Source organism: Aspergillus pseudotamarii, assembly GCF_009193445.1.
Source record: "Aspergillus pseudotamarii strain CBS 117625 unplaced genomic scaffold BDV38scaffold_65, whole genome shotgun sequence".
Lineage (NCBI taxonomy): Eukaryota > Fungi > Ascomycota > Eurotiomycetes > Eurotiales > Aspergillaceae > Aspergillus > Aspergillus pseudotamarii.
The window spans coordinates 192,336-204,150 of record NW_022475079.1 but is presented as its reverse complement, the minus strand read 5'-3'; the positions used below and the strand labels follow the sequence as shown (position 1 = coordinate 204,150).

At 47.5% G+C, this 11,815-nt stretch overlaps 4 protein-coding genes across 4 annotated transcripts; 3 read left to right on the top strand and 1 right to left on the bottom strand.

The window, feature by feature from the left end:
- Window positions 1-52: 52 nt before the first annotated feature.
- Window positions 53-787, top strand: BDV38DRAFT_286757 (putative GPI-anchored cell wall protein Pst1; the record flags this gene model as incomplete). The annotated part of the gene is made up of 1 exon (XM_032060742.1): window positions 53-787. A coding segment is annotated over one exon (735 nt), but the record flags the coding sequence as incomplete, so codon positions are not given.
- Window positions 788-939: 152 nt separating this feature from the next.
- BDV38DRAFT_184037 (DUF3431 domain-containing protein) lies at window positions 940-2,481 on the bottom strand. The gene is made up of 4 exons (XM_032052132.1): window positions 2,159-2,481; window positions 1,915-2,062; window positions 1,265-1,846; window positions 940-1,206 (listed from the first exon to the last, which is right to left on the bottom strand). Exons 1-4 carry the CDS (start codon window positions 2,283-2,285, stop codon window positions 1,092-1,094), a joined length of 972 nt encoding a protein of 323 aa, XP_031909638.1. The 5' UTR covers window positions 2,286-2,481; the 3' UTR covers window positions 940-1,091.
- Window positions 2,482-6,572: 4,091 nt separating this feature from the next.
- BDV38DRAFT_286755 (class I SAM-dependent methyltransferase) lies at window positions 6,573-8,084 on the top strand (the record flags this gene model as incomplete). The annotated part of the gene is made up of 9 exons (XM_032060741.1): window positions 6,573-6,641; window positions 6,710-6,881; window positions 6,935-7,099; window positions 7,152-7,174; window positions 7,232-7,269; window positions 7,322-7,459; window positions 7,510-7,759; window positions 7,818-7,984; window positions 8,039-8,084. 9 exons carry the CDS (start codon window positions 6,573-6,575, stop codon window positions 8,082-8,084), a joined length of 1,068 nt encoding a protein of 355 aa, XP_031909637.1.
- A 533-nt stretch (window positions 8,085-8,617) lies between these two features.
- Window positions 8,618-11,166, top strand: BDV38DRAFT_183899 (uncharacterized protein). The gene is made up of 6 exons (XM_032052131.1): window positions 8,618-8,737; window positions 8,803-8,988; window positions 9,040-9,594; window positions 9,648-9,952; window positions 10,034-10,155; window positions 10,205-11,166. Exons 3-6 carry the CDS (start codon window positions 9,096-9,098, stop codon window positions 10,899-10,901), a joined length of 1,623 nt encoding a protein of 540 aa, XP_031909636.1. The 5' UTR covers window positions 8,618-8,737; window positions 8,803-8,988; window positions 9,040-9,095; the 3' UTR covers window positions 10,902-11,166.
- Window positions 11,167-11,815: the final 649 nt, after the last annotated feature.

Below are 11,815 nucleotides of genomic sequence, written 5' to 3'. Positions count from 1 at the left end.
TTTTTTTCTTTTTTTTATTCTCTTTCTCTTCCTCTGTTCGGTATTTTGTAGTGGTTGGTGGTTTGGTGCTGATGTGGGTCAATATAGCATATCGCTTGGGAATCTGGAGAATGTCTACGGCCAAACGACGATTCAGAGTTCGGGCTCGTTTCAGTGCTCGAGTCTGGATAAGCTTGTGTCGGATAAGAATGCTTTCAGGGGCTCGTTCTCTTGCAATGAGAAAGGGTCGGGGCTTAGCGCCGGCGCGAAGGCCGGTATTGCGATTGGTGTTATTATCGGTGTTATTCTCGTGGTGCTCCTCGTCTGGCTTTGTATGCGTCGACAAAGGCAAAAACGGAAGGATGCCGTCCTTGCTGGACTCACTGCTGCTGGCGCCGCGGGGGCGGTCGGGAAGGATGTCGAGAAAGCTGATAATAAAGTACCCACTGCAGTGTCGAAAAACCCTCCGTCCAGTCAAGAACCGCCGAGTCCGCCGTCCGATACCGAGGTGGTGACTGCAAGTACTATACCGAGAAAGCCGGTTTCTCCGCCCCCGCCGGCACCGGTACCTGCAGCGTTGGTGCCCGGCGATCGGTCATCGAGGGTGCTTTCAAACTCGGATGACCCGTCCTTGTTTCTGCGACCGATACCGAGAAGGAGACCGTCTGAGTCGGAGGTCCCCATGCTGGATAGTGAGAACGTGCATGAAGCGCCACCGCCGGAAGTTGGGAGGCAGCAGGAGGGGTTGTTTGAGCTGGATGCTGGGCCTGTGAGTGGTAAGCATCAGCAGGCTATACATCATGATTGATCAGTGGCCTTTCCTTCATGTGCAATGATAATAATGATACCTTTTCGTTGTTCTGTTCAATGTGGTTTGTTATCTTTTGAGATTCGGAGTTGAATGACTGCATATCAGCAATCTATCACGGATGAAATGTCCCAATCCCTAGAAGATCTGGTCCACGCCATACTTTCATCCTGTGGTATTTATGGTAGATCAAATCTCGGACGAATAACATGGGCTTCGATCGAAATGACATCAATTAGGTGCTGCTAAACTCGTAACCAGTGTATATCCATGGTAGTATACATCAACATTAACAATCATCTACTCAGGTCGATTTTCCCTTGGACCGCGGGGCTCGCACTGCCTGCAGTGTTTCGCCCGACGGCAACGGCCCGCACCATCCGTATGCATCGCATCGGCACTGTTCATAACGAGGACAACTGCGGCTCGTTAGCATCTCTGCCCATCATAAAAAAGGCGGTAACCCAAAGAACTTACTATATGTCCTCCATGCCGAAAACAACATGCCAGACCTTCTCAAACACCCACCCGACGCCAAAACTATCCGTCAATTCTGTCTCCGCCGCCCACTTAAGCATACGTTCGTAATCGTGTCGCGGTCGCTGCAGGATCCGTTCCCGGCTCACCGCGAACTGTCCGCAGCAGACGTTGCCGATATGCTGGGGCACCTTCTCTGGGCCGACGTTGAATAGTGTCTCGTAGACCTGGGGGAAGAACGCGCGGATGTCGTCCTTTTCGATGTCAATCTGCGTCGGTTCCCATGGGTTGACGCTCGTCGGGCAACCGGGGTTGTGTTCACAGCGGAGATTGACGTATCCTTGCGCGTCGACGGCTTCCAGACGGAGGTGAGGCAGCACGGAGCTGGTGCGCGGGCCGAAGAGGTCGTTGTGCCACTGGTCGATGTTGGAGTGGATGAAGATGGTGTACTTCGGCAGTTGATCGTAGAAGTCGACGATGTAGGATAAGTAGGCGGTGGCCTCGCGACCGCGAGTGGTCGCCGGGACGAGAAGGTAAGGGGCGGGAGGGGAATCTGTGGTATAAATGAAAGGGATTGTCCCACTATGGGCAAATAAGGTTAAATATTAGCATGGGCACGGCATGTTCACGAAAGGTGCACAATGTCGTACTGATCCCGACAATAATTGAGGAGCCAGCCGAGGTCCTCTTTCTGCGTGGCCGCTAGCACCAGTCCAACTTCACTTGCACTTCCATTCGTGTAGGTGTTTGTGATCTCGGATAATTGACGAAAGACTTGCTTGCTCACGGGCTCAGGGTCTGGGATTCATTAGCCATGATATCATTAGGAATGTGGGACACTCCCTCTCGACACGGGGAGATAGAGAGATAGGAGCCGAGAGTAAGTATACATACTCGGTTGGATGTCTAACGGCTCGCTCATGTATAGGAACATCGTCACCAGCGTGGTGAACACTAGCGCCAAACATCCTAAACACACCGTTCGAGGGGCAGGCCAGCGAAACAACCGTCTCTTGGACATTATGGAAGGATGAGCGCTCTCACAGGTGAGAGGCTAAAATGCGCGAGAAGCAAGGGAATGGGGGATGGGGATGGGAGGATGAAGGGTGTCAAGAGTGGTCGATGCATTGAACTAGGTGTTATCGGCCATTTTGTTGGAGTCGATGGACCACTACGACAGGAGCCTCAACCCCAAAGCACAAAATCCAGGTCTGCCTTACGTCCTCCTAAGAAAAAAAAAGAAAAAAAAAAAAGACAATGGGGGCAGAAACTAAGTGGATGATCTCACGGTAAGGGGCGAATCGCAAGACGGTTACATCCTGTATCTCAACCAATGGTTCTCGAATCAACAGAATCTGGTTTGGTGTATGGCCCCAGTGGAGACTCAACTGTCATCTAATTGGTGAGTGGCACGAGCCACCCAACAACTAGTCTTCCACACCATCACCCTTTAGGATTAGGGATAACGTATTTAACTTATTACAATGTCTCTGACCCAGGGGAGAACCAATGGGGGTATTCTCAATGTTGGATCGTTCTGCTACGAATCGTACTTTGTAGGTGGATAGTAATAATCGTTAGGGTACTCGGACCGATATCTTCGAAGTTCTCGATCGGTCCTCCCAGACGGTGACGGGGAAGCTTGCGTGGCATCCTGTGTGAGTGACTGAACAGACAACTGAATAGCCTGGTTTTAAATTGAGAGACATCGAATGACCGGTCGAGCCAAGATGTACACGGAATACAGAGGTCGTGTCAATCCTTGATGTCCATAAAACATAAACAAATAAATGATCCGTCATGGCCGAGACTTTCCGCGCACATTATATATGCATGTCATGCCCGTGCCGCGTCCGCCATTGGAGTACCTGTGAAGGGACTATGGCCCCGCTGATTTATTTTTGTTTTGGTTGTGATTTTGAGCCATAAAATGCGAGAGATTTAACGTGACGACTTTCCTACTGGAGTTAGCGACGTGCAATGGGTTAGATTCTAGGTCTAGCTAGGCGGAGTAATCCATCCCGTGTCAGGAACCAGAAGCTCCACCAGATCACTCATCGATGGATCCACAATGAGTGACTTTGATCGAGAGGAAGAGATATAGAGATACCCCAAGGAGCATACTCAAGTGTGAAGGATTGGCATTAACTGGATCTACGTATGGCCATATCATTACCCGCAATAGCAACCCCACGAGAGTGATGAGGGATCTTTGCTGTTAAGCAGAGTGTTTCTTACAGCAAAGACATTGCGAGAAGCACATCCTTTGATCAAGAATGCAGAGTGTCGGCCAGTAGCGCCCTTGCCGAGACGTCTACTCGAGCACTGTCGGTTATTGTTCCCCCGTGTGGTGAAGAACCTTCATGCCTAGTTCATATGGGCAAGTTGTCTTCGAAAGCATCAACATCTGGGGTAAGGGATTGATGACTCGCTCGTTTCTTTATCAGCGCTAATAGTATTAATAAGTAGCGCTCGCTTATCACAGTGGAAAGACAATTGTTGACGACATGACACCTTGTAGTAGGGATAAGACGTTGGAAAACAAAGTTGAAAACGATAATACGAGCATTCAAAATGAGGATCAGACCTAATATAGTAGAGGAGTTCTATTGCAGAGTAGAGACAGTTACCTTAGCAACTGATGGCGTAATGGGAACGCTGACTCGTTAAACAAAAGCTGTTCCGCTGATAAAGGTTTTTGCCACGCTTTCGAGCCCTACCACGTATATAATATCACGTAATATATATATATAAATATATAAGGAACCATCGATTATACGGTTCCTTGTAGAATAAGATATCAAAAGAGAGGTAGAAAAGAGAAGCGAGCCCTAGCAGATATATATGATCTAGGTTAAAAATGATGTGCTTGGCTTAAGAAACACCATTTAGATTAGCACCTGATGGCTTAATGGGCACGGGACCGCTGGATGACCGGTTACAAAAGCCGTTCCCCAAACAGCGGTTTTTGTCAGGCGTTCGAGTCCCACCAGGAACAAACCCTCTTTTTCTTTTCTCCCTCGCCGGCCAACACCTAATGTTGTTTCTCAATCACCTTGATTTACATCCACAATTTCTCTCTATTAAAAGGAAAGATTATAGACACCGACAAAACTAGGATTCTTTCTCCCTCCAGATGTTGGAAGATGTTGTGGCAACCGCCAGTTCTTGCACGGCCGATGAGGTGCGTCCTTGATATGCTTTCCCCTAGTATCAACATCGCCAACCATTTTCAATCTTGTTATAACTATCTGCCTTCCACTTCCGGGTCTTCACAGGTTAGTAGGAGAGACATAGTGGAACTTTGAAGCGTTTGGGATACTTAACACGCTGCGCCATTCAGCCGAGCGGAAAGGATTCGAGCCTCTGGGACGACAAGATACCTGCAAAAAGCAAGAGGAAACGGGGTTAGCCTGGATGAATGCCATTCTTGACTGAAGGCGCGTCGCATGAAAGCTCCCGATCCTCGCTTGGCAGATTGGCAATCTATTCATAAGACATGAGGGGAATTCGCAGGCTATGCAGGACGTTCAGTTTCTATGGCAAAACCTGTTGGATCTTGATATGTGTATATAATGGGTATGTGTAGGCTTTGCTAAAGTGAGTTCTGATCAAGGAGGTAAGTATTTGTTAAAAAATAAAAGGAAAATAGCGTATGGAAAAGCGCGAGAGAAAATGAAATGAATTAATAATGTATAAAATCAATACGGACCTTACTCTATCAAACAATAATACAGTAAGCAGGAAACTTAAGCAGTATTATATAACAGCGGCCTAGGAATTGTAGACAAGATTTGAGAAAACTTGGAAATTACCAAGGAGAATCTCTTCTGAGGTTTACTCTCGACGATGCCAGGGGTTATCTCCTGTATTCCGAAGTAACTGGTATACCCGTGGTTTATTGGGGGACTTCAGTATGCCTGTTCAAGGGGAACGTTATTCGGCAAGGTAACCACGAGAAGAGCATTAATCAGTATAGATGATACGCGATGGGCCAAAATGCTACTCCTGGTAAACCAGTCAACGCTCAAAGGCCAGAATAAAGAGGACATTGGGAAGCTTGTGTTAAGTTAACCAGGATCTTCAATGCCCTGAAAAACGTATTTCAATAACTCGATATTCAACATCTTGTGTGACATCCGCGTCATGTTGGCCCTCTACCAAGCACTTGGGAATATAATAATGCGCATATGATGAACACTTTATCTATTAGCCAGTCTTCTTGCAAGCAGCTGAGGAGAAATATTAATGATCTTATCGCTATTAATTAGAGTCTAATGCTAAGAACACACGGAGGCAAAGGACAGAAGCTGAAGAAACAGTATTGATATTCCTTGTTCTCGACGCTGCAACTATAGTACGTCATCACCCAGAAATAATCGGGTCTCGACTACTATCAGCCAAAGTGGAGTTGTTTGGCAACTAACACGCAGACGTAGCCCTGTCGAAACCTTGTGCCTTGACAATGAAACTTGGATGGATCAGACGGAGTTTTCTACATGGCGATCATCCCAGGAACAAACCCAACCGAACATACTTCGAGAAGACCTGCCTCATCTTTTCTGTTATTGATTCTTTTGTATGTCCGTAATTTTCCTCTAGCCAGGCCTGCCAATCCCAGTCGACCCATTGATCGAAGTCCGTGGGAAGTTTAGCCCAGCGTAGGAGAGGCGTTATATATCCCCAAAAAAAGGTGCGCTGTGTAGGCTACTGCTGCGGCATTATCTCTTGTACGCCCAAAAAAGAGCTCCGCCAACGTCAAAGAAGGCCAGGTCTAGCTGTCCGCTGCAGGACGCAGAGTCAACCAGGATAAGATTTCTCAACGTAACGTCTGTGAGTAAAATGTCTCTCATACACTAGACTTTCGAAGTCTATTGCACATTTCAGAAGAATCTGACGGGAAAGAGATATATGATAGGTATAAGTGCTTATTGAAAATGTCGAGTGACTTGATCTTATGTTCACCCCTCCAGCAAGGGTTGAATGGAGTATGAGTTGCAGGGGTCAATCACTAAATGCTCAAAATGGAGAAACCGTTGAGAGGCCGATGCACCCTTGCTCGGTTAGGCTAGGGACTCACCTTCGCTAGTGCAGCCGGCCAACCCGGGTGATTTCATTGTTTGAGAGAGGCCGTATGACCTTCCTAGGCCATATGAACCTTTTAATATAGGTGCTTGTGCTCGTTAAAAAGCCAGGGAAATGTGCGGCCTGTTCTCACAAATACGGTCAAGCCCCAGCTTTTCTTTCTTCCATCAACCGTTAATTACCATCGGATTTCCGACAACGCAAAATTGAAGTATTCCACGATATGTCCCGACGTATTCAAGCGGATAGTGATGACAATACTCGGCTTCCTGTGATTGAAGTTGACCTTGAGGTGAGCGGACTCCCGAAATTATTAAACCCTCAAGCCAGTGACAGTACTCTGAAACCATCACAACAAAGGCCACAGATAACAGCTCCTCATACGGACAAGAACTGTCAAGTGTATTCTCTCTCAAGCTGCTAGACAGACTATTAACGGCTAATAGATCAGCTTACTCAACCTCTCTCTCCTCATCTGCACTGGAATATCGTTATGAAAATGGCAGACGCTATCATGGTTATCGCGACGGCAGTAAGAATATGCCCCAAACACAGCGAAATCGATGCATTCTCACCGATTGTCAGAATATCTTGGACCCAATGACGAACAAGAATCCGATCGGCTTGACATGTTACATGAAATGCTTCTGGTAATGATGAACAGGAAACTGTTTCTGGCTCCTATCGAGTCTTCACCAGGGTGTGTGCTAGACCTGGGCGCTGGCACAGGGATATGGGTAATGGACTTTGGTGAAGTGCCAGGATCAATACCCATTCAGGGGATCTATACTAACTTGAACAGCCGACAACTACCCATCAGCGGAGGTTTGACCTATACCAAGTTGGAGGAATGGCCTTTAAACTGATGTTCGATCTTTCCAGGTTATTGGCATGGATTTGAGCCCGATACAGCCTCAATTGTGAGTCGTCGGCTGCTGTGTACTAGACCCGGCTGATTGTATGGTGTCGCAGTGTCCCTCCCAATGCCAGGTTCCTGGTCGACGACTTCGAGGATGATTGGATCTACCAGGACCAATTCGACTTCATCCATGGCCGATATTTGGCTGGAGCCGTGAAGGATTGGCGGAGGCTCATGACTCAGGCATACAAGTTGAGCCTCCTACCCTCGTGGAACGTGATTCCCTGACTTACTTGGGTAGGTATACGAAGCCTGGAGGATGGGTTGAGTTTCAGGACTGGGATGTCAACGTGTACTCAGAGGATGACTCCATCAAAGGCACGTCGGTGGAGAAATATTACTCGGTTGTTTGTGGCAGTTTCACCAAGGCCGGGTTTACCATTAGCCCAGGCCCGCATCTGGGCGAGTGGCTCCAAGAAGCAGGGTTTGAAGAGATTCACGTGCAGAAGTACCGTGCCCCCGTTGGAGGCTGGCCCAAGGATAAGTATTATGTATGTGGACGAGATGTCGACCTCGGGTAGTGTTGATCTAACATGAGTGGCGCGCTAGAAAACCATCGGGGTTTGGAACCTCCTGCAAGCGGAGACTGGCTTCGAGGCAGGTGCCATGGCCGTCCTCACAAGGTTCGAAGGCTGGTCCAAAGAGGAGGTTAATGTTCTTGTTTCTGGGGCCCGAAAGGACGTCCGGGACCCTAAAGTGCATACAGTAGCCGACTTGTAGGTGGACATGCTTCGGGCTGGAAGCTATAATGTCCGCTAACCGTTTCGCAGCTATGTTGTACACGGTCGGAAACCTAAACGACTGACCGAGGCATAACCTAGAGGGTAGCTGTCAAGTGCCCTGTGGCAAAAAGCATGATCGCCCCTATCACCATGGACGATAGGCGAAAGACCACTTGAACCGTCGACCGGCTCACCGGCGGTCTTGCGCGACCCTACAGGGAGGAAAGGGTGTGTGGATCTTCCCGAAGACCGATTGGTTATCATCTCAAGGAACACTTCGCCACCGACCCAAATTTCTCATGCGACTCGATCTAGACTATCAACGAATGGGGATTAGTTGGGGTTGTTATGATGCACAATCGCAACTCGAGAGGAAATGGCACCCATGGATGAAGTTCATTTGCATGCTGGGTCCCGATTAAGGATACCAACCAAAACCTCTAGTTGTTGTTAAGACATTTAACTTTTGCTGAAGACCCAGGAAACCGGTACCTTCTCCTCAGTAACGTAAGATGTCATACCGCTGAAGGGTGACACCCTTTCGCCACGGTCAATGCTTCAATGGATCAATTAGCACTGCACGAGCAACATCTTTAGTCCAGTCGATTACCACAAGAGTACCTAATAATTGTTCTCCCCACGTGGCATTGGGCCAGAGGGGAGATTTCTAATTGCAGAGTGTCGACCGAAGAAGCGATCTCTACCCAGTGCAGAAGGATTTTTGTCTGGTGAGGTTGGCCAATAGACGTAAGTAGGGAAGATTCTTCCACCGAGTGGATCGGCCGATCATGACTAATAAATACTCACGAAAGACCCATCGAATTCCCTCCCTGCCCAAAGGGACCTCAACCTATAACCGTACCTGTTTCATAAAACTTCTGCATCATGAGAACCAGTTTTGCATACTCTTGTAGTGACTGAGGACACGATTTCATTTAGGATGTATAGATTGAATTGAGTCGTCAATAAGACAAATTCATGTGTGACTAACTCCGCCAGTACTTTACTTACTTCCGTCAGAAGCTATTGCCACTAACATTGTCCAGCAGGACCACAGACATATTTCCATGACTCGCCCGGAAAAATCATCATACCACTTAAAACCATGACTCCACGAAATGAGAAGTCTTCACCGTCACACTCGGGGCGGTCCCCATCTCACTCCTCTGGTGCAGAGGATGGGGGTTCCCGCTTCGCCTTTGTAACTGAGGGCACTTTGGCCGAAGCTCGCAGCCATGCAATGCGGGAGCACTGGAGGCAGCGCCAACGGCGCAAGCAAAAATCGGAAGATCACCGAACCCAGAGGAAAATCTTGCCTCATACAAGCCCCGTGGAGAAGAGTAAACCCAAACCAAACTGCGCTTCCGAACCAGTAGTCGAGTATCATAGTACCGAGAATGTGTTTTTGCTACACCAACCCAGTCCGCCTTGTATAAAAACCAGATACTCAGATTACGGCGAAGAAAACATCAAGGCCCAGTATCCTGGTGTGCCAGCACAAGCCTTAACCGGACTCAACCACGCCCTCGCGTCTTCCAGGCTTGACCCCTTCGAGATGTTTCCGGTTCAACTGACAAGTAACCATCACAAATTGCTCCACCACTGTGTGTTCCCTTGGGGATACTTTTAAGTACCGGAATGGCTAATTCGATGCCAGGGCTGATTACTCACGCGACAATGATGTTCGACGATGTCGCCATTCCGAGCTTTAACCCGATGAAAGATGTTTGGTTCCCCTTGGACCTCTCCAACGCTGCTTCTTTCTATGGTATTATGGCCCACTCAGCAGCTCACCTGGCTCACCTCTACGCGGGGATGAACCCGTCAAGAGGAACAAGTTCCGCTGATGCCTTGAGGTACAAATCTGAGGCAGTGAGAATACTCTCTACATGGATGGCCGACCCAGAGAAATCGCTGAGTAACGACGCATTTGCTGCTGTTATTCGGCTTTTAACATTTGAGGTACGTACGATTGCTATCGCAATGCCTATCTATCTGACCTTCTCTTCCCGTTCCACAGACACATGACTGACTCGTCTGCAGAGATATTGGGGGACAGAAGAGGAGTGGATAGTGCATCGCACTGGCCTTCAAAGAATGATCGATGCACGGGGTGGTATTGATAAATTGCACGATAATTGGCGGCTGGAGCTTGTCGTCTATCTGTGAGCTTTCATATTGCTATGGTAGTGTCATAGCTAACGCGTCCAACAGTGTTTCCTTAATGTCAAAACCAACGTGGTTTGAGTCATCAAACAACATATCCGAAATATCCGAACAATCTTTCCAAAATGCCGCGAAAGCAGCATTAGTGGATACACAGAAAGTCCGCTGTCTGTGGCTGATATCATTTATCCAAGACATGCGGACCCTCATGGCATTCTCATCTCGGCTGTATATGGACGGTCTCGCGTCTTACCCGTCCCTATATGATGCCGTTCTACTCTTACGGTCGAATTTCCACTTAGCCAACGAGAGCCCTTCCGGTACCGCGAGTTTTCCCTCCGACTATGACCGACTGGCTTGCCTATTCTCCATCTGTATCACGATGCAAGAATCCATATCCCACTCGCCTGTTACATCATCGTTACCCGCGCCTGAAATTTATAATGACATGGCACTGCTGGACGTTGCGCTTGCAACCTCGCGAAATGTATGGGAGACGTCAGTATACAGCCTGCGTGCATTTTTGCATCACCACTTCGTGACATATCACCCGGACGGAGCCGCAAAGATCGATTATGTCATGAAGATGACAGATGTTCTGGGCCATCTCAGTCTTGAAGCACGTAGAGGTGTCGAAAAGTGTCTTTTGACTATGCTATGTCGTGCACGGGAGGGAAAGATGTGGTTTTTGGCGGATGATGGCTGGACTCCTGATTCGCTGCTGTCTTCTGTGCACGGCCAATAATTGTTTTCTTAATTTTCGGTTTCTTGTTTTGCTTCCATCTTATTGCTTCGTTTTCAGTGATATCTATTTCATTTTACAGCCGCTATACTTCCCTGCGTCTTGGAAGCGAAGGGTCAATTTGTCAACCCTAATGTATATACCTTACGGCAGATGTTATACCAACAGTCCGATATGAATCTACATAGCTTAATCCCTGTATGACCGGAATAGCTAATATCAATGAACTGGTATATCCCTGCATAAGCACCCATCACCCATGACCGCTTACGTACAGGGCTAGACTATATCAATATGATGATTATTGATGAAAGTGAGGTTATTCTGGACCAGAAAGTGGATAGTATACTTGGTGGGTAATTGTTATTATGCTACAACGGGTTGTGAAGAAATTACTTCAGAAACTACAATACTAAACCGATAATAGACCTGCCTTGCAGTTTTGCCTCTTAATATCTGTCTTTGGAAACCGTTCTGGTTATACCAGAAGAAGAGTAGAAACTAGATTACTATGATCCAGAACCTCAAGTGTAATGGCAAAGAAGTTGTACATATGTCGAGGTAAGTTACTAAAATACATGCTCAGAAGAGCATCCATCCATTCCAGAATTGTCCATTATCCATTCGATTGTTGTCAATTACAATATGCTCCTCTTATCACTGACCTTATCACCGATATTATACTAACATATATAGATCAGCTCATCCATCTTGGAACGCGGTGATATGGTCTAAGCCAAGGCCCAAGAGTGTTTTTTCGAGGCCAAGCAATGTATTATGGGCCATCTACCATGGAGAAAAGGGTACCCAAGTTTTGAGCGGTAGACAATCCTTCCTAAACCTAGAATTTTATATCGAGAAAGTGATAAAGTCCGCAGTTTGAGATAACAAGTACATACCATTAGTAGATCCATTGT

Excerpts from the sequence above, each read along its gene's own strand:
- BDV38DRAFT_184037 (XM_032052132.1), bottom strand. The coding sequence starts at position 2,285 with ATGTCCAAGAGACGGTTGTTTCGCTGGCCTGCCCCTCGAACGGTGTGT. Across the intron at positions 1,847-1,914 it reads CTCAATTATTGTCGGGATCA|TGGGACAATCCCTTTCATTT; the intron begins GTACGACATTGT and ends ATTTGCCCATAG. Across the intron at positions 1,207-1,264 it reads TTCGGCATGGAGGACATATA|TTGTCCTCGTTATGAACAGT; the intron begins GTAAGTTCTTTG and ends AACGAGCCGCAG.
- BDV38DRAFT_183899 (XM_032052131.1), top strand. The coding sequence starts at position 9,096 with ATGACTCCACGAAATGAGAAGTCTTCACCGTCACACTCGGGGCGGTCC. Across the intron at positions 9,595-9,647 it reads TCACAAATTGCTCCACCACT|GGCTGATTACTCACGCGACA; the intron begins GTGTGTTCCCTT and ends ATTCGATGCCAG. Across the intron at positions 9,953-10,033 it reads TTCGGCTTTTAACATTTGAG|AGATATTGGGGGACAGAAGA; the intron begins GTACGTACGATT and ends ACTCGTCTGCAG.